The sequence below is a fragment of the Nothoprocta perdicaria genome, unplaced genomic scaffold (genome assembly GCF_003342845.1).
Source record: "Nothoprocta perdicaria isolate Ctin4 unplaced genomic scaffold, notPer1 scaffold_308, whole genome shotgun sequence".
In the NCBI taxonomy this organism is placed as follows: Eukaryota; Metazoa; Chordata; class Aves; order Tinamiformes; family Tinamidae; genus Nothoprocta; species Nothoprocta perdicaria.
This window is the reverse complement of record NW_020455542.1, coordinates 383,736-411,672: the sequence shown is the minus strand read 5'-3', so window position 1 is coordinate 411,672 and position 27,937 is coordinate 383,736. Positions and strand designations below refer to the sequence as shown.

Genomic DNA, 27,937 nt, shown 5'->3' with positions numbered 1-27,937 from the left:
AATCTGTAGCAGTGCTCGGGGTGCATCTCCCAACGCCATTTCTCAGCAGCTTGGCAACAGCTTCATTGGAGGAGCAGCAAGTCTCATATGGTACGAGTTAGATGTGCTTTTCGCTGAAGGCCTCTGGGAGAAATCCCCCCCCTTCCCAGCTCTGCACACGCTGAAGAGCTGTGCTAGCCAGCCCCTCTGACGAGTCAAAACCCCCCGGTTTTGTGCAGCCCTGCCAGAAGCATGTATTGCCAGAGCTCGATCTGCGCGGTTTTTCTGACCACAGATCCCCAAAGCAGGTGTGTTTCTGTGCAATAGCGTGGTTCTTGTAAAACGTGGGCTGGGAGGCAAGTTTCTGAGTGTAAATTACAGCTGACCTTAAATGAAGTAGCTGCGGTGTAAAACCATGTACAGAGAGTATGCAAAGGGAGTCATCTGGCTTGCTGGTGGATCAAGGATCTAAATGGCAAAGCTGGCCTCAAACCCATGTGATTATAGCCACAAACCCGGGCCCAAACACGTAGAGTAAATAAATGTGAAGAAACTTCAGCGAAGTTTCCCCTGTTGGCCTGGACATTTGACCTTTTAGCCAGCCAAGACTGAGCTGGAAGCCCTGGAAAGCTAAAATCACACAAACTGCAGTGTATTAGGTTCTGCCAGGACCAAGCTATCCTAGCCTGGGCCTTATATATAAGTAAGTGCAGTACTTGCAAGACATGCATATTTACCTAGCTTTTTAAACTCCAGCAAGCCATGAGAGATCAAGTAGCATCTCCACTGAAAATTTAGCTTGTTCTTGTTGCGGTTCTTGTCAAGGTTCCTGTCCCAGCAGACTTGGCAAGCACCTTCCCTTCCCTCCGCCCCAGCTCCAGCCCAAGGTCCAGCCTGTTGCTACAAAACATGAACAGAGCAGGCCCCATGCGTTAGGGAAGAATCCCAGCTCCTGGGCTTGCCAAGGAGGAGAATAAACAAAACACGTGCGTGGAGGCTCCTTTTCACAGCATGGCCTCAGTACACGCAGGAAGGCTCTCCTGCCGACTGGGAGGCACTTGTCCCAAACACCCAACTCCTGAGGTGCACAAAACTCCCTTCTTGCCCCCAGGGCAGCACCTGCTCCGCCACTGTAGTGTGAAGAAGCAGACCCTGCAAGTCATCCCAGCCAGGCTTTGGCTATGGATCCATCTTTAGGGAGGGAGGAAAGAAGGATTCCTCACTCTTTCATCATGCAGCTGGCAAGGCACTCACTCCATTACCACCAAACTCTCCGTTCCTCCAGATTATTTTAGGTTTTTTTTGACCGGGTGAGCACATGAACTTCAGGTGCAGATCTCCCCTGACATATGTAACACTAGCAGTTGTATCAAAATTGTTATTCAGCAAGTCAAGTCTGTTGCCCACGGAGTCAAAGTCCTGGAGATCTCTGGCATGAGATGATGGGATAACCAAGAGCTCAGGAGTGGACGCAGGCAAGGGTTCTGTGCTGAGCACATTAAACCAGATGGAGAGTGCGAAGCACCGTCATCACCACTTGCACACCGAAAGTCTCCGCCAAGAGGTGGCTCAAGGAGTGCTCACAGGACTTTGGATGCAGCAATGAGGTGGAAACTTTCCCTGACTCATTTTTGGTCATGGTGAAAGGAAAAGGTAGCACAATATTTGCTTTACATGACCAGTTAGGCAGCAGTTGTATTTTTGCAGCTAGCATTTTTAGGCTCACTGCCCTGAAGCCAGCAACCAACATTGAACTGCCAGATTTAAAGCATTTTGCCATTTTTCTGTCATTCGTTGGACCCTGAAACTGAAAGCAAAACTCAGCAGAAATGGTAATAGGAGGCTTGAGACCAAGCTAACATTTGTGTGAATCCCAGTTTTGAGACTCAAGTGAGTGAACTGTGGATATCTGGAAAGACAAAAAACCTTTCTGGTGATTCAAGAGAACATAAGCCACTGCTCACCTCTTTCTCTGGGCAAAGATTTGGCCAAGGTTGAGCTCTTGGGGAGGGGACAGAAGCTGCTGCTGCCAGTGCCATTGCACTTGCTTGCAGCAAGATCTGAATTCAGCCCTGTTACTAGTAAGGAGCCCTTAAAAATGGAGCAATTTACATGTTTTTTATCCTTCTCTGATTGCAGCTGCTTGCTCAATTCTGCAGAAGGTTCTCAAAAGGTCACTTGATGTAGTGGAGTGACTCACTGGAGCCTCAGCCCTTGGGGCACTAACAGTTTGAGCAATGTTTAGTGTGTGGTTTTCCAAACTATTAATGTTCATGAAAGGAAAAAAAAGAAAAACACTGAATATTTTTAAGGCTGCAGTTTTGTAAAAGACATCTGGGTTAAGGATTAGGTTACCTAATGAGCAGCAAGATCTTTCATATGGTGCTGTTCCACTTCCTGCGCTGGCTAGGCAGTGCCTCTGCTGTTCTCTGCCACCGTGTTGCTTTCCTGTGCTGTGCGCCTTCCCTGGGGTCCCCCTTTTTAGGAAGCCAGCAGCTCTTCGGAAGCTTGTTAAGCTTTTTGTATCGCTGAAATTTCTGCTCCTAGCAGAGACTCCTTAAAAGTTCTCCACCTCCACCCAGCTGTTCCTCTCTCTTTTGGCCATGCTCAGAGGCTGTTGTGGAAGAGCAGGAAAGTGTGACCTTTTTGGAGCTGCAAGCAGATAAGCTGTGTTTATAGGAATCCTTTTGCTCAGCACTGGAAAAGTTGCCTCAAGATGAACATGAAACAAAAGCCCAGCTTTCAGCAGGCTGCTCTTCTTCGTTTCTTAAGAAACTTCCCAGCCCACACCACCACCAGGAGTGGTGTCAAGTCAATAAGTCTTGATTTGATGGAAACCACCAGTGGTGGCCGTTCCTCAAGGTGGTCAAATGTCACAAGTAACCACTTCTTTCAAAGGCAGGATATGATGCTTTCCTGGGACTTTTTGCTGCTGGCCATACTTTAGGGCTGACATCACCTTTGTGGTCTCACCGCTCATGCTGTTGATTTATGAAACTATGGCAGCCTTGCTTTCCTCTTTTCTCTTAATGCACAGGATGTTGAGCAAACCAGGATGTCCTGAAACAGATCTGATTTCTCTTTCTGGTGTCTTTCTTTGCTTAGTTCCTGACTTATTAGTCCTCCCATCTTGCTCTTTGCTCTCAAGGGCCCTACCCTCATCAAATGGTGCCATGTATATATGCATCCAAGCAGGCTGTGAGCTGGGGCAGGAGGGAGTCTCCTGCATAAGCCAAGTGGGGCAACCATCAATTCCTCCATCAAATAAATAGACAAACTTAGGATAAATAAGTTGCCTATACAAATAGAAGAGAGAGTGAAAAGACATGAGGGTATCTGAGCCAGGGTGGTGTCCTTGTCCCTGACCCCCTACCCTCAGCAGTGACGGGTCCTCACTGCTGTATGGAGGACTGGCTGTGCCCGCCGTGGTGGGACCCGAAAGGAAGGAAGGGAGAAGGAGGAGAACCGCCCTCTGTTTTAGAGATGTGGCACCCAACTCTCCCACCGGAGGTAAGAGGCACCTCATGAGGGTCAGCATTGAGCGGCTGGAGCTCGCGGGCAGCTCTGTGTGTGTGGCATGGATGTGCTTGCATGCCAAGAAAGGCCAGTAACCGCCCTGCCATTTTTTTCCATGCTCTGCATCTAGTCTCTGTTAACTGCAGCTAAAGTCTAATAAAACATATCAGCTTAAATAGAGGCCCATGTAGAGGCCCCCTTGGTTTTAATTAGGCCCATATAAGAGGAAGGCAGGCAGGCAAGCAGGAAGGAAGGAAGGAAGGAAGGCTGCATTTTTGCTACATAGCTGATAATTAACATACCACAATGCTGTTACAGGTCCCAATAAAAATAAAAAGTCTTTGCAGTTATAATGAGATATTCATGCATGGCAGCACCAGAATATAAACTAAACTTTTATTGTATGTGTTAGCCATGGTAAATGAAGCGAAACTGGGCTAAATTCATTACATACCATCTCAGCTGCATCTCACAAATAACAGACCTTAAACATTTTCATCAGAAAGTCCATTTCCTCTCGTTGCCAACAGCCGTTACCCAGGACCGAATATTCTGTCTGCAGAGATGACTGAACCTAAGGGTGATATAGGGCAGTAACAAACATTTGTTAAGTAATTAATATAACCTGTTTACAAGGAGTAACCACTAGTCACAACATAATATGTACTGCCTTGTGCCTACTCCTTGTTAACACAGGAATTGGGAGGGCTGCAGTGGAAGCATCTGTCCTGCTGCAGCATCTACAGTGGAGGCAGTGGGGGATTTTGCATGGGGAAACTGAGGCAAACAGACGTTAAAGGCGCCTATGTCTTCCTGATTTCAGCAGCAATCAGATGCCTTGGTGTGCCTGTGGAGGGGGAAAAAAAAAGCAAGCTGTGAGCAAAGTCATAGCATCATCTGTAGCAAAATTCGGAGCGAAAGGAAGGTATAGAAGATCAAAAGAACTGGTCCTTTTTCTTTGGCTGTTCTTCCACTTTGAGTTCCTCACATTGTTAGTGGAAAGCTTGGGGCTGAAGGACAGTTATTTAGTTTAGAAGGCGTGGGAAGGAAGGAGCAACAGGCTTCTGCTTGCATCTCCGGGGGTTGCCTTGTGAGATCCCTTTTGCCTCCGTTTCTTAGAGACTTTAAGCATGTGGCAATGTTCTTCTGGTTTGGAGGTTTGGGTTTTCTTTTTTTTTCCAGCTGATTGTCTTGCTTTTCCACCTGGCATCTTCTGCATTTTTTCCCTGCTGAAGTATCTTGCCAATGGCAGAGCACTAACCACAAAACTGTCTAGCCGACACTGGTTTCATTAGGTAAAGTGAGATGGTTTTTGCTGATTGTGCTTTCACAACTTGAAAATTAATCATAGCATAATAGAATCTGGTAGCATTGGTTGTTAATTCTCTATTGAGTCTGCATCCCCATGTTTATTCTCATTTGTTCTGATAAGGTCCATTGTCTCTAATATTGCTTCGTAAAGGGTAAGAAATAAATCATTGGTATTTAGCTTTTCTAACCATCTGCTCTGGCTTGTGTCCCAAAATCAATTTTTAAGTCGGGCACAGCTCGTGTTTTTTGCTTTGTAACAGAGAACGACTCGTGGGGAAGAAGGGAATAAAAAAAGGTACTGCTAATCTTACCCCAGGGAATAATCCCTCTGCAGATACTGCGCTCGAAGCTCTACAGGTTTTTGTTACTGTCGTGGCTGTGGTTGTGGAGCTGAGCTGGTGCAAAATGCCAGAAGGAAACGATTTCCCTTTGTATTAATAGGATTAATACTTTGCACACGAGTGCATTGCTGTGAGCATTCACCCTGAAGTATAAAAGCGTTTGGTTTTGGATGGAGAGCTTGTTTGCTTTGGTATCACTTGGATGCCATTAATCTTCAACACTTGTGTACACTGCAACACACTTCTCAGGTCATTATAAAATCATCCTGTGGAGTTAAGCCAATTGTTCTTAAGAGGTGCTGTTAAAATAATGATGTTCAATGCAATTGGGAGCCACTGCATTGCCACAGATGGGAAATATATCTTGTACACTATAAATTTTTAAAAATTATTTTGTATCCTCATTGCTGTGTGGGGCCATGTGGCACTGAGCACAGGGTAATTCCAGTTTTCATTAAAACATACAATAACGAAACACTTCAAGTCCATGGGCGATATTTTCGGGAACTATTATAATAATTAGAAACAGAAAATGGGTTTAATAAAAGTTATAAACAGTCAGCATCAGCCAAGCTCGTCCCTTCCTGCAAACCCCATCTGCATGGCACATCTGGGCATGGGAAGTGGGAGCAGCAGCACTCACTCTTGGCCACCCCGGACGCGGAGAGGAGTCGTGTGTGTTGCAGGGTCACATGGGGACACAGCCCGGGCTAAGCAACGTAAAAAGGACAAGCGTGGAAGAGCAAACAGATTGTTAATAAGGGCCCTTCTCGTCCCATGGTACCGTGGACAGCTTGTAGCAACTCGTAGCTTGCGTGCAGGGGGCTCATTTGCACAAAACCTTGTAGGTGCTTCACTTGGCCAGAGTGATGCCAGGGGGTTTTAGCAGCAGAGGGATTCAGGGCCAGTGCTTAGCAGCAGCCCCCAGCAGATGGGGCACAGTGTAAATTGGTCCTGAAGAAAGTAAGAGCAACACAGCCGGAATTCGTGCAGTTCCACCGGTGTGAGGAGGAGGAGGATCAAGGTCGCCGTGCCCGAGCAGTGGGCGGGATGGGTCCTTGTGCTGGTTCCTCCCTGCACATCAGAGCGTGGAGGCGCGGAGCACTCGCATGGGCCCTGGGCCTGTGGGAGGGGAGGCTGCAGCCAAGCAAGGCAGCTGCGAGCCTGCAGCTGCCTCACCCTGCCCACGGCGGCAGCTCGGGAGTCTCCCGGTCGCAGCCTTAGCCAGCAGCCTCTGTCACACCTTCCTCTGAAGCCTGGCAGGGGCAGTTCTGTATTTCTTGATGTGTTTCAACCATCAAGATGAGGAATGCAAGGTAAAAATGGTGACCTCTTAGTTAAAATAAAAATGGCCAGACTCAGCTGCACGTCCTGGTGCTAAGTAGGGTGTTAACTGTGCTCACTGAGGGCAGCTCATGCCAAGCGAGGGTGCAAAGCCCCCGTGCTTAGCAGAGCAGTCTGCTGGCTCTAGCAGCTGGGCAGTTCGTTCAGGGCCTGCTGATCACAAGGAGCTCTGCAGCAATGAGAGGCTGCAGTCACGAATTACACCAAGGGGAGGAATATTCTGAAGAGACATTGAGGTTACTTTGGTTTAACATCTAAAGCAGAGTAAGCATGCGGCACAGTAATGCTCTTCATGGGGAAACATGGGATTTTCACACTCAGTTTCTTTTACTCCAGGGTCCCTTTATGCTCCCTACAATGTTTGTTAGTTCCCTGCTACCATACGGGGATGGTGGGGGAGCTACAAGCAAGCACCTGGTCCTTTCACTTGGGGGAGAAGAAATTTAAGAAAAGACAGGAAAGGGAGAAATTGCAGTGAATTTGTTAGGAGGCAGCATGGTCACAGGTAGTGATGTGCACTACTAGGTGGTGCACAGGCTTTTCTTGAATCAGCGGCTTGCGTATGTCGCTTGGTCTTTAATGTGAGCATCAGCCTCACTGAGAAGAACCTAGGCACCAAATTGGATACCTCTGTTTTGGGTAACCCTGGAGGGGCCCTCCCATCAGGCAGTATGCCCAGGTGAACTGTTCCGTTCTTTCCTTGGGAAGCAAATGCTGCCCCAGGCTAGGGGGCCCAATCCCAGGGCTGTGGCCAGCCCTGGGAGGCTACGGAGCAGCAGGGAAGGGCGAGCAGCCCGGTGGCAGCGGCCGCTGGGGCCCCGCCCGGCTTGTCCCCCATGTTACGCCTGGGACTTCTGCTGGCTCCTGACCTAAATTGGGACCGAGCAAAGAGAGCAAGCAGCTGCCCCACCACCACTGCTCTGTTTTCAGCGTGGATGTGGATCGAGCCTCCCTAATCCCTTCGGATTTTCTATCTACCAAAACAGCTTGGGCCCATCAGTAAATTGCAGTGGCATATGGTCCAGGTTTATGAGTAATCTGGCACAGCTTAAGGCAAGGAAGACGTCATCTTTCAGCAAAGACAGAAAATATTGTGGGGCTTTTTTTTTTTTATGACTATATTTAATGTATTTGATGAGAAAGCTGCGAGAAATGTTTACCTTTTAAGCCAGTCCTCTTTAAACTTCAGCTGCTGGTTGAAGTAGCTCTGTAGCACAAAGCAAAATATAAATCAAAGGGGCTCAAGGAGTGTGAATTCACATGGCACTGGGTTTGTCCAGGCAACTCTCTTAAAGGCTTCCAGGTCCAGGGAAAGCAAACCTCTTTCCTACAGCCCTGTGCGTTTGCAGGAAGATGGATGCTGTGGGTGCTTTTAGCCAGCACAGTGGTGGTCCTGGAAGGGAACCTTCCCTGCCGGCACCATCGTCCGGCTCTGGAGTTACCTGCTTCTCTGTCAAAGCTGGGGCAAGGGGTGAGGAAGGATGGGAGGGATTCAAATAGCCATGTTTGGAGAAAGGGCTTTTCCTTTGCGGTTAAGTCATCCCCGTGGGTCTCAGAGTGACTCTGTGATACAGGGCTGGGAGCTTTTCCTCCCCCTTAAGCAGCAATGGGCTCCAGATCCCAGGGCTGCACAGAGCTTGAACTTTCTTTCACTCTTTGGAACGCTTCAGCTTTCCTCACAGTGCTGGAGAGCCCGGCTCCAGGAACCTCACGCTAGCCAGCTCTTTCCTCACTCTGCATTACTGGCCTCCTTGCCCTATGTAATGCTCTGGCAAGGAGCAATGTTTTCCTGTAACTCTAATATTAATGGCAGGAATAAATCATGTAGAAGGCGAGTGTTCGGACTTGCTTCCCTGAGCCCTGGTCAGCAGGGTGGAGAGGCGTTGCCGGCCCGCACCGGCCTCTCTGGTTTCTCTGTTTCAGGCCTCCCCAGCTCAGATCCCATCTTTGCAGAGCATGCAAACATGCAAAGCTCTTACAGGGCCTCACATTCCATCCATGCTGATCCAGGATCCAGGGTACTGCAGGAGCAGGCTAAAGAGGCTCTGTCTATTAGGTGATCAGGGTCAGAATTGCACACCATGGGTCTCTCAAAGTGTTTGTAGCTTGTTTTGTCACATAGGGCAGCTACAGAGACTGGCAGTGAGAAGTTCTGAATTGTGCCTGCAGGTGCCGGTGCTTTCAGTGGTCACAAAGAGCCACTCTCAGCTTTGGCTCCCGTGTGGCTCCGGAATACAGCCGAGGTGGCACGGGTTCCTTTCCGAAGGCTTTAGCGGGTTTAAAGCTTTATCAGGAACCAAAGAAATGACTAGAAGTCTTCCAGTTGAGTTATAGCGGTGAGATTGGACACAAGCACTCTGTGGCAAATAACGCCTCCCCATAAAACTTTAAAAAATGGAACTTTTGGTGGTTACCAGCTGGCCTGCGCAGAGGAAGTGATGTGAAGGAGCAAAGCCTCTTCATCGGCTGCTTTGATTTAGTTACAGATGGGGAGATTTTAGTGGCTAGTCTCCGAAAAGTCCTGCAGTCCGTGTGTGTGTAGCTTGAGAGTGCATTGCCATGAGGCTTGGCACCGTCGGGTGACCTCTTCATACGGTGGATGCAGATGTAGTAAAGATGGACAAAATTTGGTCCCTGTGCCCAGGGATTTGGCAGTGCTTGCAGAAGTTCTCAGACATCTCTTCATTTTTGAAAACAAGACCTACACACTGATCAGTCTCAAAAGTCATTTCTTTTATCAGGAACCTGCTACTTCTGCAGTGTGTAGTTTGTTCTCTTTGAGCTAGGACTTCAAAGCTTGCTTATGCAGTAAAAATCTTTCCGTCTTCTGTCAACTTGCAGTTTCTTGTGAGGTGCATCAGCGACCGTTCCATTTCCACCCCGGCAAAGGTACAAGTCTGCAGAGCTAGCTCTAGAGCAAAGCGGGTTGTTAGTTGCAATGGGTACCAAAATTTCCAATTCTGGACATAGAGACTTTAGAGAGAAACCAGATGACATGGTAGGAGCGTAGCAGAGATTCGTCTTCTAGTCCGTACCCTACTTTGCAAAGCTTTGACTCATTAATTTATGTACATGGATGTAAGTCCATTCAGAATAAGGCCTTAAGGAAATGGCTTTGTGTGCAAAGCTGTTGAGTATCACTGAAAGGAGGATGAGGAGGAACTCCCAACTGCTAAGAGGAGGGAGAGGCTGTCAGCTAATGGCGTAGGTGCAAAGCCCTCCTTTAGAGGAAGGTCTGCAGTTGCTTGCCTCCATCCTCTAGGAAATGTACATCAAGAATGGGATAAAAGGGGTAGTGTCATCAGTTGAAACTTGTGTTTCATGCTGTAAGACACTGTTTGATTTTAAAAATTGTCAGGACTGCCACAGGGATTTCACAATGTTCTCAAATGTTATGGTCCCTGGTGACTCCAGTCTGCAGCTTTTTTTCTAGTCTTTGAAGTAGCGCACTGTGCAGTTTAAACAAAGATTTGCTTTTAAATGAACGCTGTTTTTAAGGTGAGGGATTGTTTTTTTATTATTTATTTTCTGTAGTCCAGTTCTGCATGTTGGATAGTTAAGAAAAGCTAACATCTATTGTGAAAGGGTGGGACCAATCCCATGTGATCTTCAAAGCTATTATATGAAAATCCTTGTCTTGGACTGGAGCATCCCTGAGCTGCTAAATGTTGTGGCATAGGAGAATATGTAGGGAAAATGCCATTTACACTTGCACCGTCCTTCAGTTGTGTTCTTATTTTCTTCTGGGGCTATCTGCCCTACATCACTCTTAGAACCAGGAGCCAGGACTATATGGATGCTTAGGCTATTATGTTAACTGCGAGAGTTAGCAATAGCCTGTCTGTATAACACTGAAGACCAGGTGTGATGGGCCGGTCTCTGCACTCGCTCTCTTCCATGTAGACTCCTTATCAGCTGTTCTCCTGGTGTTACTGATCCCCCTTTGCTGATGAGCAAGAGGCCGGGTCCCTGGGATACAGTGTTCTGCTAAATGTGCTCTAGACTTAACAGGCCCTGCTGATTTTTTTCCTAAAGCAAATCCCCAGAGCTCTAAGAAAGGGGCCCAAGATATCTCTAGCTCCTAGAGAACCAAGGGCATATGCTCAGAGTTGTTATTTTAAGTGAGTGATGACAGGATCTTCACATCCCCAGTGCCTGTGCTGCTGCTGCTTGCTTGTCTGGTTGGAGCGGGGACACAACCCGCCAGCCCTGCCCCTGCCTCCCCTCTCTGAAGCCCTGGGGAGACATCCTGTCTTTGCACAGGCCTTGCTGCCCGCGCCGCTCGCACGGGCCACAGGGCCCTCTTGCCCGACGTGGGCAGGGAGATGCAGGCCAGACACTGACCTGCAGCTGCCTTCCCTGCGCTGGCCGGGCCCAGCCTGCCGCGCGGCCCGGAGCGAGCGTGGTCGTGAGCGCCCGGCCCTGGCAGCGCCAGCAGGGACTTGTCTCCTGACAGCCACCGCCGACAACTCCCTTTCCCTCCTGCTGCATTGGTGTGAGGCAAATGGGCTCGCCCGGATGGTTGAGCCTGTACCTAAAGCAACCTCTCTTAACATCTAGCCTCTCTTCACTGAGTCTGGAATTTCACCCAGTTACTTCTGCATTTACCTTTCACTCATTTGAAGTTTTGTTCTCCACCAGTCTTCACATCTTCCATAGCAATTAACACTCAAGACTTGCTGGCACTGATAGCAAAATCACCGAGAGAGCTTTTGACCAATTAACACTCTAAATATGACAAAGTCTTTCTCGCATATTCACCTGCTGCCTGTCTTCAGCTGAAGCAAACAGTATTCATAAAAGGTCAACATTTACCTCCAGTTACCACCCAGTGGTGCCTAAGACACTGTGGTTATCTGTGTCTAAGATACTGTGGTTATCCCTTCCTGTTTATTCCTAAGGAAAGTGTGAGAGCTTAGTCAATCCCCTAGGTTTTTGTTGGAAGAGACTGACTTTAAAAAAGCCCCGAGATGTTGGTAACATCACACAGTTTTAGGCAAAAATGACCCCATGCTCTAGGGGTCTAAAGTTTGCATTAGCGAATCCAAGTAATGATAGCAAGAAATTTGATGATAGCTAATAAAAATGAATATGGAGAAGAAAGAAAATAAAGGATAGTATTATTTACTGTTGGCTCTATTGTGTACACAACCAGAACTATTAAAAATAGTAAGATGCATTTTCATTCCTGGTGCTGCTTTGGATGTTCTTGGGTGGCACCCATTTAGCTGACCTTCAGATCAACCCCTTAGGAAAACTGTTCCTTCCTGGGAGGGAACTTCCTGGGAGGGAAGGGCACCATAAGCAAGCCTTGATCCAGGACACAAGGCTTCCAGCTGATGCCAGGCATGAAGAAGCGCTGCAGTTGCAGGGTTATTGCATTCGGAAATGTTAACATGAGGAGGCGCAGCAGCTTGACTTCCAAGTCGGAGTGCTGCTCCTGCATTAGAGAGGAGAGCCTCTCGCGTGGGTTTTTGGGTTACCATATGGCAGATGACACCCTGCAGGAGGAATTGCACCCCCCAACTCCTGCTTGGAGGCACTTGTGGGTGTAGGAGCATTATAATGACCTGCTTGGCAGCACAGGAAGTGAATGGGAAGCCCGTGACTCAGAACATGGGAACTCTTAAGCCCTTGATGGAAACTCTAGTGAGCTGATTGGGAAAATTAAGAATCAGGAGACCTGTTTAACAGGGAAGCTGTAAGCATTAGAGGCTTATTTGACCAAAAGTGTCTCTAGGGCCCTTTTAGGCACCTGTGTTTGGTAGCAACCTGTCTCTGCTGAAGTTCTGTTGGAGATATCCAAATACACAGAGGCATCTGAAGTGTCTCCCTCCTACGTATACTGCATCCCGTTTATAATAGCAGAGGCATCTTAGCTTGGCCAAAATCTGTCAGGATTCATCTCCCATTTATAGACTCAGGAATGAGGTCCCAGAAGATGACTAGGAAATGCTGCATGTGAGTGTTTCATCTTTCAGTATACCTATTCCTTATCCTGCAGAAAACACACAAGGGAAACAGCAGTGTGTAGGGATACTAGATACCAAGCTATTGGTGTTAGCCACAAGTGGCCTCAGCCACGTAGTTCCTGATCACACATCTAAGCATCCCACAGCTAAGCTGCATCTCCATTTCTTTTGTTCCAGGCTGCATTTAGTCAGATGACCATAGGTTGTGCCAACGCTCAGAATATGTCTCAGTGGCAGGAAAGTGTGACATTCCTCACCAGCTATTGCATCTAATGTATTGCAGTGATGGCCAGTGCCAACATTTTTTCTCCTTGGCAAGATGAGCCTGAAGACGGAGGAGATTTGTTAGGCACTTAGGAAACCCCTCCCAGCCTGCTGGCCGTCTGGGCTGCAGGGGCTGTAGCTGAACGTCAGACTGTTCCCATTCCGGTGCCCCATCCATCTCGGGCAGCCAGCCGTTCCGCTAGCAAGCCCTTAGCCAGGAAGGGCACTAAGGAACCAGTCCCCTGCCTCAAATGTTGGCCAGTCTCTGGGGGACGGAACCATTTCCACTCTTGAGAGTTGTGGAGCTCATAGGGAGTGGTTTTCCAGGGCTCTTTACACCAGCTCGGCTGTGAGCTGATGTCCATGATGAAGTCCCCTTGTTTCCAAGTTGCAGCATTAAGCTTTGGTCAAATACCTCTGACTATCCTGAGGTGGGTTTTTTTGTCTTTGTTTTTGTTCTTAATATAAACACCAACTAAGAGCATCGCCCCAACAAGAATCCCAGGGTACCTGTGAGGCCTCTGCGTGTATCTGAACTTCACTTAGCACCACTGGAAAATGCTGGCACAGAAAGCTAAGGTTTCCATGATAGCAGACAGAATAATTTATGCAGGCAAGGAGGCAGGTTTGACTTCAAACCTAAAGACAAGTCCCAAATCCACAGTCACTTGCTCTCTGTACAGGCTGATTTGATTTGGGACTGTCCACTCTGTGCTGCATTTAAAACAGAATGGGAGAAAAGACGCATTTCTGATGGAGTGTGGGAGCTTTTGAATAGGTCTAGCCTTAAAGACAGTTTTTCATAGGTGTAACGGCATGAAACAATATTCTCTTTTGTCCAGCTGGTGCGTCTCTGTCTATCTGTGTTGCCCTTGATGTTCTGGTTTTATCTCCCAACTTGATGGCTCGTAATTTGTCGCTATATTTGTGACTGTGCCCATGCGCCAAGTCTCCTGCTGCTGCAGGACACATGCTGAATATCCCTGGAAGCTGAAGGAGTTAAACTGCTTTCAAATTGGCCTATTCATGCTAATAAAGTGCCTTGGAACTGCTCCAGCAAGCAGACACCTGGGTATTATTCTAGCATCTGACACCTCTAGAGAACCAGAGCCTTGATGAGCTTTATGGACTAACAGAAATCTTGGAAGAGAAAGGAGGCTTTCCATAGAAAATGGATTTTCAGGGCCGGCTGAAGGACATGACGTTCAAGATCATTGCTTTAAAATAATTTCAGCTGTGGTTAATGTGAAGCAAAGAAGAAAAGAAAACCCCAGACAGTGAAAGGATAATTAATTCTGAGTTTGAGCTGCAATTTGAAAGGGCTATATTGTGAAGTGACCCTTTACCAACTTATCTCTGAACCAGCTCTTCTCATAAAACCCTCTTACATGGGAAGCGTAGCGTTGTTTTACTTTTACACCATGTGTTTGTTCTCCGCCAGCGTTACAGAGTGACCTTGGATTCAAGCCTTTCCTTCCAGAGGTGCCTGTCCCGGAGGGACAGCGCGGACGCGGCGCGGCCTTCCCGGCGCACCCTCTGTGGGAGCCCAGCTCGGGGCCGCAGGGCAGCGCAGGCACCTCCAGTAAGTTGCAGTGGTGGCCAGTGACAGGACAAGGGGTAATGGGTGTAAGTTGCAACACAGGCAGTTCCGTCTGCATGTGAGGAGGAACTTCTTCACTGTGAGGGTGGCAGAGCCCTGGCACAGGCTGCCCAGGGAGATTGTGGAGTCTCCTTCTCTGGCGATCTTCCAAACCCGCCTGGATGCCACCCTGTGCCACATGCTTTAGGCGTCCCTGCTTGAGCAGGGGGGTTGGCCTAGATGAGCTCTAGAGGTCCCTTCCAACCTTAACTATTATGTGATTCTGTAATTCTGTGTTCCTTTCTCTGATGCAGCATTTTTCCTCTATGTGAACTTGGGTCAACAGAAAACACGCTCTGGCCCCATCCTCATCTACCTCGGGCATCTCCTCCCATTGCCAGTTCCGCTTACATTACATTTCTGCAGAAGCATAGAGATATATTTTATAAGGACAGGTTCCAGTGACTAAAGCCTATTCTTAATGTGCTGTTTATTACTGGATAATTCTACCATAGTTTAAAAAAACAATACATACTTCTGGCCTGTTCATTCTTCCTCAGCCTATGTGGACTCAAAATAAAAAGCATTGAGGCCAGAGCTCTAATGAGATTCTCATTTTGGATGTCGCATTAGTACAATAATGCATTTCACACTGTTGTTTCCTAATTTGCCTAATCGAATAAGAGGAGATCAGGCATTACATAGCCCAGCCTCCCCGTTCCAACAAGGTAACACTGAACCCATCAGTTTTGTAGTTCAATTAATTTTGCCCACGCAGGTTGGCTAAACTACATAATTTAATCAGCGGTTCACAGTTCAGTCGATAGCTACAATTTATTTGGGGTGTGGACAATGTCCTGTGCAGCTGTCCTAAGTACCGAGGAATTGTGGAGTGGATGGATAATGTGGAGAGGTGCTGGGTTAAGGCCACCTGCAATGGTGTGTTAAATGCTCACTGTGGATTCAGGAGGGCCTCGTGGTGCGTGGTCTTTGCTTTAGCTTGTAACTACCTTGTAAATCCAGTGCTGTGCTATGGCATTACAGTCGGACCAGATGTTTGAGGATGTCCTGTGCTGTCAGAAGCTTGTCTAGAGCGAGAAGGAACCTCACCCTGCTGCTCTTTCAGGTGGCAAGGACTGCTTCGGTACCTGGTTTCTGTAGTCTCTAGTAATTTCTGTGCAAGTGACTTTGTCAAGGGGAAAACTTTCGGTAGTTGATACCGGTTTCCTAAGTAGAATCGATAGACAGGGAGCGTGTTTCAAGCACATACATTTCTCTGCCAGTGTCTTAGAAAGAACCTGACATTATAAAAGCTTGCTACTTCTTTCCTTCCTGCTCTTATGGAAGGCTCTATTCTAGGAGCGCCCAGAAGCTGTCAGAATTGGTGCTGTCCATAGATGCTCACCAGAACATTCCCTAACAGCAGGCTCTTGGGAAGGAAAACACTTTTTTTTCACATTTTCAGAGAGAGCTGAGACCTGCAGTGCTTCTGACCTGTTTGTGCTGAGGCCCTTCCCTTTCTGATCTGTGGTTTTCTCAAAGAGGCCTCTCCTGCTGCATTGCCTAAAGAGCATTGGGCATAGCTGAGCACTTTGCCCAGTTGGATCCACTCTAGGAGTCAAAAAGTAATTCTACATAGGTCTGAAAAAGTTGACATCCCTCTCTTGGCTCCAGAGCAAAACAGACTGCTTCAAAAGGAGCTGCAGGGCTTCATTGAGAACACCCTTCCCCTGCAAAAGGCAATGAGGAATCTTGCACAATTTGAGACTAATGGGGCTGGCTTTGGGGCTTTCTTGCAGCTTGTGGTTGGAGGCAGCATTTTGGTGCTTTGGACGTAGTAGCAAGATATAAATAAATAAATAAATAAATAAATAAATGCAGATCTTTGTCCTGAGGCAGTGGGACCAGGTGCTGCCAGCGTGTGGTGCTTGCCCCTTTCTCAGGTAGACTTGGGTCTAGCCTTTAGTCCAGAGAACTAAATCGCGTCTAGCCTTTAGTCTGGAGAACTCAGTGGAAGGCAGCAGCATACAGGCATATGGAACCAGCTGAGAGCAATCCTATGGATTCCAGTTTGGAAAAACGAGCTTATTTACAAATTGAGGCAGAACAAGCAAATGAAAAAATAAGTGTGAATTAAATAATATGGCTTTGGTGCAAACATGTAGATCAACTGTTTGCTTTTCCATAGGATACGGAGCCATCCCTATAACACAGTAAGAATCATTGCAAGTTTACTGCCAAAAAAAAAAAAAAACCCACTAACTATAGGCACTTTCTCATATCTGAAGTCCCTCATTATATTAAAAAAATTATTGCAGCAGAAAATTTGCAAGTGCATCACAGGGCCCATTTGTACTGTTAAACAGATGGCACCTACATAAGACCCAAAAATATATAACAATTTTAATTGAGCCAATGCAAAACAGATTTTTGAAATAAAATAGTACATGCCAGGTCTAATAAGGCTCTTACTAGGAATTTTGACATAAAATAATTTTATAACAGCACAAGAGATATTTGGGAGATACTCATTAGTAAATGTAACATTTACTTCACTTGCCTAAGCTCCTAAGTTCTGGATAAGTACATTTCTACCTGCTTTAGCTTTTCTTCTCTTGGTATATTTTTTCTACATCACTTGGACATCTGCCTCCTGTCATTTTAATGGTGCCACTTTCAAAGTCAGCTCCTAGAGTTGGATCCTTTTCTTACACCTGAAGACAAGGGCAAATCTTACCCTCTCGCTCTGACAAGACCATTGGAGACAGCTCTGGCTGGTCTTCTTTCATGAAAGGAAGTATTGATATCTTTAAACACTTAGTTGTAGCTTCTACAGAAAGTTACCCTGTAATTTATTCCCTCATCTCAATCAGGTTATTGTATATTTAAATCAAGATACTGTTAATGTTATATCCCTTCTCCCACCACTTTTTATTTTCTCTTGCTAGATCCTCTGGGCCTTGGTAGGCTTTCCAAGCCAGGGGCCATAGCTTGGAGAAGAGTCAGCAGGCCTTTGCCAAGATTTGTTCCTCTGAATTTGCTCCCAAAATACAGGCACGTGCTTGCCACTACGGAGAGAGGAAAAGAAATGAATCCTTAACTGTATACACATGCTTAAATCCCGGTGATGTGAGTGGGCTTTTAGCCTATAAATCAATGACATGTGCATGTGAATGGGATAAGGCATCCTCAGGAGCTTGGGCCACAGGACCCACATAAGTCTTGCCTATGAACCTCACTCAGATGATATGTGCAAATGCAGTACTCAGTGGCTAGGTCTGAATAGGACCTCACACTCTCAGCATCTTTGGCAATTTACCTGCCTCGACCGCAGGCATTGGCCGTTCTCAGGACCACGACTTCTGTGTCAGTTTTTCTTCCCTAGCAAAACATTCCAGGGCATCCTTAAAGCTTGATGGGAGATGGGACACATCCTGCAGCAAGTGAGAGGCACGAGCAGGAGGTGTTGGAATCTGCCCTCTCTCCTCCCTACACTGTCACCTTCAGTCTCCAAATTTCTCTTCAGAGGCTTCTCTCACGAGTGAGAAGTTTGAGCGAGCTAAAATCTAAAGGCAGATGGTGACGGCACCTTCACTGCTTCCCAATGAGCTAGAAAAAAAGAAAACTGTTCTGCAGAAGGCCAGTGTTATTTTAGTCGAGAGGCAGCAGTCAGTAATTGCTGAATAAAATGCAGGCTTTGCCCACCTGGAAAGACCTCATTGATAGCGCTCTGTTCCTTTAACCTCCCTGATTGCCATGAAATACAGGCCCAAAGAAGAGAGGAAATTCTCCCCCAGCTGGAAGATAGGTTTGAGCTAAAACAGCAGCAAGCAAACTCCTTTAGTTCTTTCCTGCATTGAGGGCAGAAGTACCAAAGGGGGCATCTACCCTGCTTGGGACTTTAACCTTTTTTTTTAATTTATTTATTTTTAAATACGTCAACGTGATTTGCACCGTAAGGACGTGCTTAGAAGCGAGAGCGGTGGGCGGCGCAGCCTGGTGTCACTGCTAATCCCGAGGAGACTGGAGAACGGGGTGTTTGTGGCCTCTCGAGATCTCTAGGAAGGGCCGTGCGTGTGGGTGACTCGCACGAGGTGCCGTTGGCCAAGCCGGTTAAACCCAGCGCTGCCTCCTGCTCTGAAAGACCCCGAACAGTGAGGATCGCATCGGCAGCCCTGGCCCATTGCAAGGCTTCAGCAGCGTGACCTCACCTAAACTAGGTAGATGAGGAGGAACGCAGCCCAGAGATTTCCTGGAGGAAAAATAGCAGCATGAATCTGTAGCAGGCTGGCTGGGTTTTCATGCTGCATTTGTAGCTTGGAATGAACCTGCGTTGTGGCACTTGAGAAAATTCCCTTACCTTTCACCTTACAGAGATCAGCCCGACCTGTCTCATGCTATTTAAGCCCAACAGATTAATGTCTGGTGAAAGCGGTAGGTCTAGTTAAATTAAAAACTGACTGAAGATGAACACTTAAAAAATTCATTTCCGTTTTGTTTTGTGTTATCTTCAGTGAATTAGATCCTCCTATTATCAAAATCTGTAAAACAAAACCAGCCTTGTCGGATTTGGGAAGTTCTGTTGCTCACGATGCCCTTTCCCATTGATATAAATCCCATTTCCTCTCAGTCACAACTGAAGCTCCTCAAGGACCAGCTCACAATGTTTCTGCATGTTCTGCACATTGTTCATTAGGGAAAAAAAAAAGAAAAAAAGGTATTTCACCGGTGTATTTTTCCTCTTGGTGATGTTCTTGTATGCGACGAGGTAGATTTTGCTCTGCCATGATGGGCAAGCGAAAGGAGCTCTGCGAAATCTCAGCAGGGTAAGGGGATTCCAGCGCCATTTGTGTGAGCCCGAGCCCTGCAGCGCCTGGCAGCTTTGCGTTCTCCCAGCACCTCAGGTCTTCTGGGCTCCCTTGCACCGTGTCTGCAGCAGGGTGCCCTGTAGCTGGTAGCATCGGTGTGGGAATGCAGTGAGGCTTCATTTGGGGGAGCCCGTAACGAGCCAGCCTCGTGTTGCGCGTCCCCGGCAGGCTGCGAGCGCGAAGGGTCTGCGAGCGGAGTGCGCGCCGCTCCCGAGCGCCGAGGCAGAGCTGCTCATTCTGCTGCGTGGAGAGCAGGGGTGCTGCAGTGCCTGTGCAATACCAGGCACTTATGGATCGGTCGAATAATATACAGCTCCAGATAAATTACTCTTATTTTCCTCTCTCCAGCCATTTTTTTTAAATTTTAAAATTGCCAGGCAGCAGGGGTTTTTTTTAGGCTCGTTCTTTTCTTTGCTCTATGCTAACTTTGCTGTTTACAATATAAAATAACCAAGTTGGTTCTGTCTTTGACGAAAAAGTACATATTTTATATGCCCTGTGCTCTTTAGAAACCCAAGCATGCAAGGACTGATGAAAGCCTCCAAACCGTAGTGTGACTTACATGGAAAATGGGATATATTTTTAGTGATCGCCTTAGAAGGACAGTCTTGTGCTCTGCTTACTTGCGACTAACCACTCATTTGACACAGAAGGGAAAGTCAGGCAGAGCAGTTTAGTTCCTGGGAAAGGAGGTTTCTTCTTGGCAAGGAAACCCTGGATTTACACACTTTCTCCTAAAATTTTCTGAGATTTCTCTTCTGAACAAGTGACTTTGATCCAGCTAACATGTAAAGGATCACAGTACCTGATGCCTAGAGATATGCTCTCATCTGTATTTGGACTTTTTTAGGCTCAGAAATAAGATCCTGAAATAACAGCAAGTATCTTCTTAAAGAGCCATTTCAAAACTATGAGGTTTTTTGGGTTTTTTTCTATACTGCTACAGAGGAAATTTTCTAGATCTCTCTTCTTATTCATTTGTTTTTTCAAGACACTACTGCTTTTCTTACCCAGAGTATAACAGATACAAAAAACATATCATGTATGGTCTTAACAGAAGGAGACATGTACAGTTTTAAATTGTGCAAGAGTCATGCTATATAAACCTACTGATTCTATTATTCTCAAGTATTTTAAGCTCTTGTGCCAAATAATTCTTAATTTGTGTCATTCTGAATCATGGGATTTTAAACTATTATTACCCTATGCCTCTTGCCCCCTAAATAATTTGTGACAGATATTCCACATTGTACGTTAATGAAAATCTTAGGGTGTTACCTTCCACTAAGTGAAGAGTGTAACATACTGTAATATCGTGGCAATTAGAAGTGGAAATCCGTGTAGATGCCTGAAATCCGTTTTTGCTTGGTATCAGCCACTCCATGAAAAATTGCACATTTCACAGTGTTTTCAATGAATATGGATAGACAGCTATAGAGAGCAAAGGATTATTAGGGAATTTGTATTTCTGTGGTTATACTTGTTACAAATATTCTTTGAGAGATGGCAGATATATGGGAGGGAAAAACCTTCTCTGCATCTGCGTGTTTTTTCTATGTTATGCAAGCCGCTGCTTCAAATACAAACTGACAATTTTGCAGAAGGAAGTGCGGCTTTACATTAAAAAGGGAGGAAAAATAAGGAAAGAGAGCTGATTTTAATGTGGTGTCTGAGGAGTGTAGTATTTTTGCTGGTCCTCATCCGGTATCCCGAGGAGCGCTACAGGAGCAATTGGGTCTTCGTGACCCAAGTCACAAAGGGTCTTAGTGTTTGGGTCTCCACCTTGAGCTAAGCCAGGCAATACCCCAAGGTTTTATCAAAGGCTTGAAATGACTGAAAGCCGTGCTGGTAGTTGGTCTGCACGAATAAAATCAGCCTTTAGCACACACGTGCTGCAAAGCACTCCAAACCGAAGGCCAATGGTATCTAAGTGGGAATGAGGCTGCATGCAACAGCGATCTCTTTGGGCACTTTGTTGTTCTATTTCCATTCCTAATGCTCCATATTGTACGTACCAGCGTGTCTGATGTGTTTGGAATAATTGTGGAAGAGTGGGAAGCCCCCGAGTTAGGCAGTGACATGCTGCCCTGGCATGCCACGTGAGGCCACGAGAAGGTGCTCTCTGGGGCAGAGCTGGTAGCGAGGGAGACTGCGTAGCTGCAAAAATTAACGTTTAACGTGTGAAGAAGATACAAGGGGGAAGGATGAAGATGAAAACATCACAGCAACTTAGGTAATTGTTTTATTTGTAGTCTAATGTGCACACAGGGTTGTTGACGAGGCTACCAGTGACATAAATAAACTCAAGCAAAAGATGTAAGCGAGTAGATATATGTAAAGGCTTCTTTGGGCAGTGCCACGAATTTGGACATCGACCAAAAGAATTATTTATGTCCCTTGCGATTTCAATGAAGAGCACAAAGGAGATAATTAGACCAGGACGCTCCACATTGCTCTTTCCATCTTGCACACATTTGTGCCCACCAAATGTGAAATGTTCGCCTTTTCCCCTCAAATGTGATGGTTGTTGAACTTATTTTTAGTGTCATTTGATAAGCCTCCCTGCTCGCAGAGAGACATCCCACTGACCCAGCCACTGGTCATTGTCTATACCAGTTCCCATCAAAGCGGGCGCGCTTTGTCAGGTTTCGACTCGAATATCCATTTTGCATCTGAAGTACAGTATCGAAAGTGACTGGATCATTTGAGCCTTTTTCTTCAGCTGCTCCCTCCTTCCTCCCCCACAGTGTTTCCGCTCACGCTAACATAATTTGGCATCGTCGACGTGACACGACACTGGTTTTTCTAAAAAATTATAATACATACATTGTCAATGTTTTGTGATGGCCGGCACTCCCGTAAATCTAATTTCTAAATTGATGGAAGGAGGTCTTTTTCCATTGCTGAATCTCAACCAATGCTCAGTGCCCCCTCGAAAACCGAGTAATGCACATACAGTAATAGGTCATTCAATGTCAAAAGGCATAAAAAAGATGAGCAAAATCTTCACAGGCTGCTGCTTGCTGTTGCCTTTAATTATATTAATTAAACTTTGAAATTCTCATGCAAAGAGAGTTGCTGGCTTGTGACGCTGAAGAGCCCTTGGAGATTTAGGGGGGAAAAAAACCCTGAGATACCAGCTTAGTGGCTACTGCTTTTTTTAATCTAAAAAAAATAATACATAAGCCTACTACTGCTAGGTATGTTTATAGATGATGATGTTTTATGCGCTACTGAACTTTGAATGCAGGAAAGGGGAAAAAACCACCAGCCACAGTGTCAAGGTCTTGAAGCATCAGTCCCTCAAACTCCGCTCAAGATCTCTGGTTACAGGCTGTCTTCCTGTGGAATAACGCTCTATTAATTTTCTTCCTGTCCCGGGTGCATAATGAAAGAAAGGTGTCTTCAAAAACTAAAGGGCAAAGTCTTGCTTGCTACCAATACCTTGAGGCACCCTGTCTACATTTTGTCATGCGTGTGCACTTTTCAGTGTTAGAATGACAAGATTTCCAGTCAGAAGGTTCCCGTAAGGCACGATGCGATGGGAGACTCAGAAGGATTTTGTGATCTGACATCGCTGTAAGGCAGTGAACTCTTGCATTTGCTTAGCCTGGTGGGAATTTTTATCCTTCGCCTATGGCTAATAGTCCCTTTATATAGGGACTATTTAAATAGGCCTATTTAAATAACACGTGCCGTCTTTGCATCTGAGAAACTCTGCATCTCCGCTGAAAGCACATTGCGTCCTGAGAATCTGTAGTCCTTAAAAATTCATAAAAAAATTAAAAAATTAGCATCTTTGGTTGTCTGCATCCTTCCTCGCGCGCGCGCGCGTGCTGCGTGTTCTACAAAAGCGTCGGCATGCAAGTCAATGCTGCCCTTGTTGTCACTGCTGCGAATCACAGGGCGTTAACGTAACGTGGGAAGAGGCAAGAGCTGGGGACAGCCCCGCGGCCTCCTGCAAGAGGGGAACGGAGAAACCTTCTAAGCTCAGGCTTGACGATGATCCAAGCAATTCGCGGACGTGCTCGGGCGTCTTTGGCTGCTTGAGAAGTGGCAATGTGGCTGCAGGTTCTCCTGGGATCCTCTTCTCCTTCTTTACTGAGATTGAACTCTGGTGAAGTTAATGCATCGGCCCTGAGTGGGGAAGAAAGAGAGAAGCCCTTAGTGGTGGCTGAAGCAAACAACACAGTACAGTATGTACAGTACAGCACAGTACCGCGGTGCAGTGCAGATAAAGGTGGTTTTATTGGCAATAACCAGGGTTCCATATCTATAAGGTGCCTTTCTTACGTTCTTGGAATCTCTGTGCATCAAGAGGAAAAAATGGCTTCCCTGGGGGTATCAGGGAATACCATTCTTCCAGAAGTGGGTCTAGGTGAATTTTGACTGTTTTTGGTATAGCCAGGTGTGAAACAAATCTAGTAGTGAACTTGATATCAATACCCCTTTTGTTGATTTTGGATAATCACTGAGTATACCGCACTCTTGTTGGACCTCCAAAGGTCCCTTTTGGACCTCCAAAAGTCCGAAAGGTTTGGACTTCTCCGAAGTCTTTGAAATATTGAGGAAACTCTGCAAATGCTACTGTTAAAGTTAGTGTCTTTGCTAAATGCTTTGTCTTGAGGTTATTTCTTAATTACAAAGGCTTTCCATGTGAGCGGGTTGTGTACTACAAAATCGCGGTCTGCGTGGCCACGAAGGAGTCCATAAACTGACTCACTCAGCAGAGGCTACCGTAGGGTACCACGTACCTGGGTGGTAGGGCTGGCTCTCTGACCCAGATACTCACATTGCCCTATGGCAGCTGAGGCAGAACTCCCCTTGTCTGGAGGCACATTAACACTAGTATTTTTATAGTAGCCTGTTGTATATATGGCTATGTATGGATGTGGAAAGGAGCAGGAAATTTTTCAAAGGTAGGTAGGTGTACACGTTTCACAGAGCTTAGAGGGGTTTTGCTTGCAAGTTGTCTTTGTTAGGAGATGGTTTAAGCCTTTTTATGTGTAGGTAGGAGGAAAGGAGTTGTGGTTTTTATTTTTTTTTCTGTTCTTTTTGCTTCCTGCCTGAATATTTCTAATAAATTCTGGCATCCCTGAAGCAACATAACAGAGAATGTTAAAAGATGATCCAAAGCAAATTGTTTGGAGTAGATAGAAGTGCTTATGCTTTAAGTCTTTTTTCTTCTTTTAAACATATATGTTTGAGGGACAAGTACTGCTTTCTTATTAACCTAAGAGATTATAGTGCTATCAAAAGACATTAGGCCTGAATTTCATGTTACCTTTGTACATTCAATTTGATGCAGATGTTTTAACAGTATTTGTGGAGGGCTCTTTACCTATGGTGTTACTTGTGTTACTATAGCAAGTCTCCGTAGACACCTGCCCTTGACTGGCATAAAAGGAGCTGGATTCTATAGGTCAAACACAGGTGCAAGGATGCAGACCATGGGCTTTTTTGCAGACTTCTCTTGTAAGGATCCTCCCTCCTAGCAACTACATATAATTAAATAGAAGGGGTGCTGCATACATGCATGGAGTAACTGTAGTAATTCTAGCTGCCACCCATCTGGATTATAACTGTGCAAGAGATGCAGAGAGAGAGAGCAGGAGAACTAAGAGATCCCGTTAAAGACAAAGCAGAAAGGCACGACACAGCTTGATGTGCCTTTACGTTGCTTTTCTGAAATGAATGTATCCAAAGAAATTCTGTAGAAGCAGTAAAGTGTTTCTGGAGCTTTAAACAAAACCCCAAACCGTGCAAGTCAAGCACTGCTGACAGCCAAGCTCATGTTAAGCAAGGGCAACAAGGAGGTTTCTATCCAAGTGTGGTACCACTTACCCAAAAACAAGACATCACAAGACACTTGCAGAAGATAGCCAACAAGAGAGTCCCAGGGTGTCTTAGATGAAGCAATTAATACTGCAATTTCCCCTTCATTACAAAAGCTCTGCTTCTGTTCATAGCTTTCTCACACTTGTTTAAACATAGTCACCAGGGCATGAATTCATATGAATTTAGGCAAATTATTTGACTGTTAATTATTCTGGTATTTGCATTCAGTTTTCACTTGGAAGGCAGCTGGGTGGTCCGGCATTTTAGCTGAGGCCTAGAATGATAACTCAAAGTAAAATCTGCTCTTCTAGACCTGACTGCAGCAAGTCAGAAAGTGCACTATGTTACGGTGAGTTGTTTTCTTAGCTCTTTTTAGCTCTTTCTGGAAATTGTGGAACTTCAAAATTTAAAAATAATTTCTTTTTGAGTTATCCGGGACAGATTTTACTGCAATTAACAAAAATATATTTTTCTTTTCAAAACATGCCTTCTCTTCCACCTTTGAGAAATTGTTCAAAGGTGGTTGCAAGGACCTGTTGTGATTTTTCTTCTAGCTTACAGCTTCATTTTTTGTGTTTTCCCTTCTGGTAGTCTAGATCAAACAGTTTCGACTAGAACATTTCCTCAAATTGCTTTCAAGTAAGGAAATATAATGAAGCAAATGAAATAAAATTAGGTATTGAATAAATACTTATAAACATAGACCCATATATGCATATCTGTTATGTTTGTGTGGGAATTTGCCCAATGTAGTGTTAGTTTTTTTGTTTAGCAGCCATGCCAGGTGAGAGGGGCTGTGGGACAGAGCAGGAAGCAGCAGGGCCGGCTGGGCCTCCCCTGTGCCCCAGGGCACCCAGCAAGTGCTCCGTAGGGACTGCAGAGTTTGAGTGGGAGGTGACTTCAACTCAAGGGCCAACGGCCCGGCCTGAGCAGGAGGCTTCTTGGAAGCCGAACTCTGAGTTAGATCCCTAAGGCTTGAGTTTGTGAATGTATTGGATATATGCTTGATATTCAGAGTTCTGCAATTTCTGCAGCGGCAGTTTTACTTGGATTAGTTTTTTGGGGTTTTTTTTGTTTTTGTTTTGTTCTTTTTTTTAAAGCATACCAAGAGATGTCAAATGCAAACAAAGCCTCCCCCATAATAAGGCATCTTTTGTGGATAATATGATGTTCACAGAAGATGGAGCTGAAATCAGGATGTTGGAAAACACACTGAAAGTGCTAATTAATCGGAAGGTCAGGAGCGCTGTGCCGTCATTCACATAACAGCAAATACGGCGTGCCGGCGTAGCAGGGACTGGCCCGTGCCTTTCGGTAAGGGAAGGCGACAAGGTGTGTAACTACACACCTGCACAGGAAATGCATTAGCAGGAAGCATTAGAGCCAACGTAAAAGGCTCCAAACTCCCATCGCTCTCTTGCCGTTAAACACTTGCTATATACACTTGTACTGGTATTATTTGTTAGTAAAAATAAGAAAGGCATATTTGTCAGCAGCCCTCTCGTGCTCTCCGTGTGCCCCAGTTCGGGTCACGTATGTCATCCTTTCCTAAGTCCCCTCTCTTGGAGTGGTACCGTTTTGCTCAGCAGGACACAGGGGGGCACCCCACTCTAATGGCGCCCCGAGGTTTATTTAGGACATGTAAAGCACCACTGACTGGCGAGTCTCAGAGCAGCTAAGAAATATTAGCTACTAACATTCCCTGTGACGTCCGTGGTGGGTAATAACAGATAGTGCCTTATGTACAAATGAGGCCATGTAAGTGCCATGTTAAACTGCCCACGTTATAGAAGGGCAAACTGAAGTAGCTCGCAGACAGAACACTCGTTTTCAGTTCCGTTCAACATGAATTGCGCTGTACCCAGGCAGTGCGGCGCGCAGTGCACATGGACTGGAAATCAGGTTGTGTTGTAACCAACGCTGTCCTAGAGCAAGCTGCCTTGGGGCAAATCATTCTCTAGTGTGTAGGTTGCTTCCCTAAACTAAGTCACAACTTCCTATGTAGGGATATTTATTTCATGATTAAGATCAGCTCTTGGCAACAGAATATTACATTTATTTCCAATTAATCAAATCTTTGCTAAAAGCACTATTTACTTTACTAGAAAAACTGTTTACCTAAAAAATTAGACTCATCGGGCTATTTTTAGCCTGCAGAATTAAAAGCAGAGATGCTTGTTCTATGAAACTAATAAAACTGATGAATTACCACCATCCTTGCAGTATTACCATGATCTGCCAGTTTGGGGGCTTAAAGTTAGACTCGCGTCCTTGTCCTCAATTAAACAATCAATACAACCAATTTGAATCCGGATGTATCATGCCTTCTAAATCACTGGAACATAAACTTGAATACTACCAACATGTAGTCAGTATAAAATTGGACTAAATAGGGTTTTAGGGCTAGAGGAATTTAAAGCGTGAGTTATGCAAGCGTTCCATGATCTGCCTGTGGGATATTGGAGTTGTCTCAATGCCCCAGATTCAGCAAGAAAAAAAAAATCTGAACTAACTGCTAAAAGATGCTACAGGAGAAGGATATGACAATCATTAAAAACAAAAGAGAGGCAGAGAGGGGTCTAGGGCTAAGGTTTGTACCCAGAAAGAGTATTTTTAATGATACATGGAACTGATTTGTTATGTTGTTGAATATCTTACACAAGTTCTTTGTAACTTAGGGGGGAATCAAGATAGACTTGCTTGCTTTCAGGAGGCAATTTCAAGGGAACTGAACACTCATAATAGACTGCAGGATAGGGCCTCATGTGGCAGTGCAAAAGAGAGATGCCTGCTGAAACTGCCCTGTTTCCTCCTCCAGTGTGATCTGCTGTGGAAACAGCTCAGCTGGAACAAAACACGTGGCATTTTGGTGGTGGAAACCCTTTTGGACTGCGCGTGCCTTAAGCTTGGAACACATCTGTTGAC

At 45.8% G+C, this 27,937-nt stretch overlaps 1 protein-coding gene and 1 long non-coding RNA gene across 3 annotated transcripts in view; one reads left to right on the top strand and one right to left on the bottom strand.

The window, feature by feature from the left end:
* Nucleotides 1-27,937, top strand: part of LOC112950095 — a 73,252-nt gene that overhangs the window by 12,055 nt on the left and 33,260 nt on the right. The gene's annotated exons all lie outside the window — the stretch shown is intronic.
* The window catches only part of ANTXR2 (ANTXR cell adhesion molecule 2), a 101,403-nt gene continuing 94,880 nt past the window's right edge, over nt 21,415-27,937 (bottom strand). For both annotated transcript variants that reach the window (XM_026042559.1, XM_026042560.1), the window contains exon 17: nt 21,415-23,311. In XM_026042559.1, the coding sequence (XP_025898344.1) occupies nt 23,273-23,311 (39 nt within the window). In that variant the 3' untranslated portion in view covers nt 21,415-23,272. The remainder of the gene's footprint in view (nt 23,312-27,937) is intronic.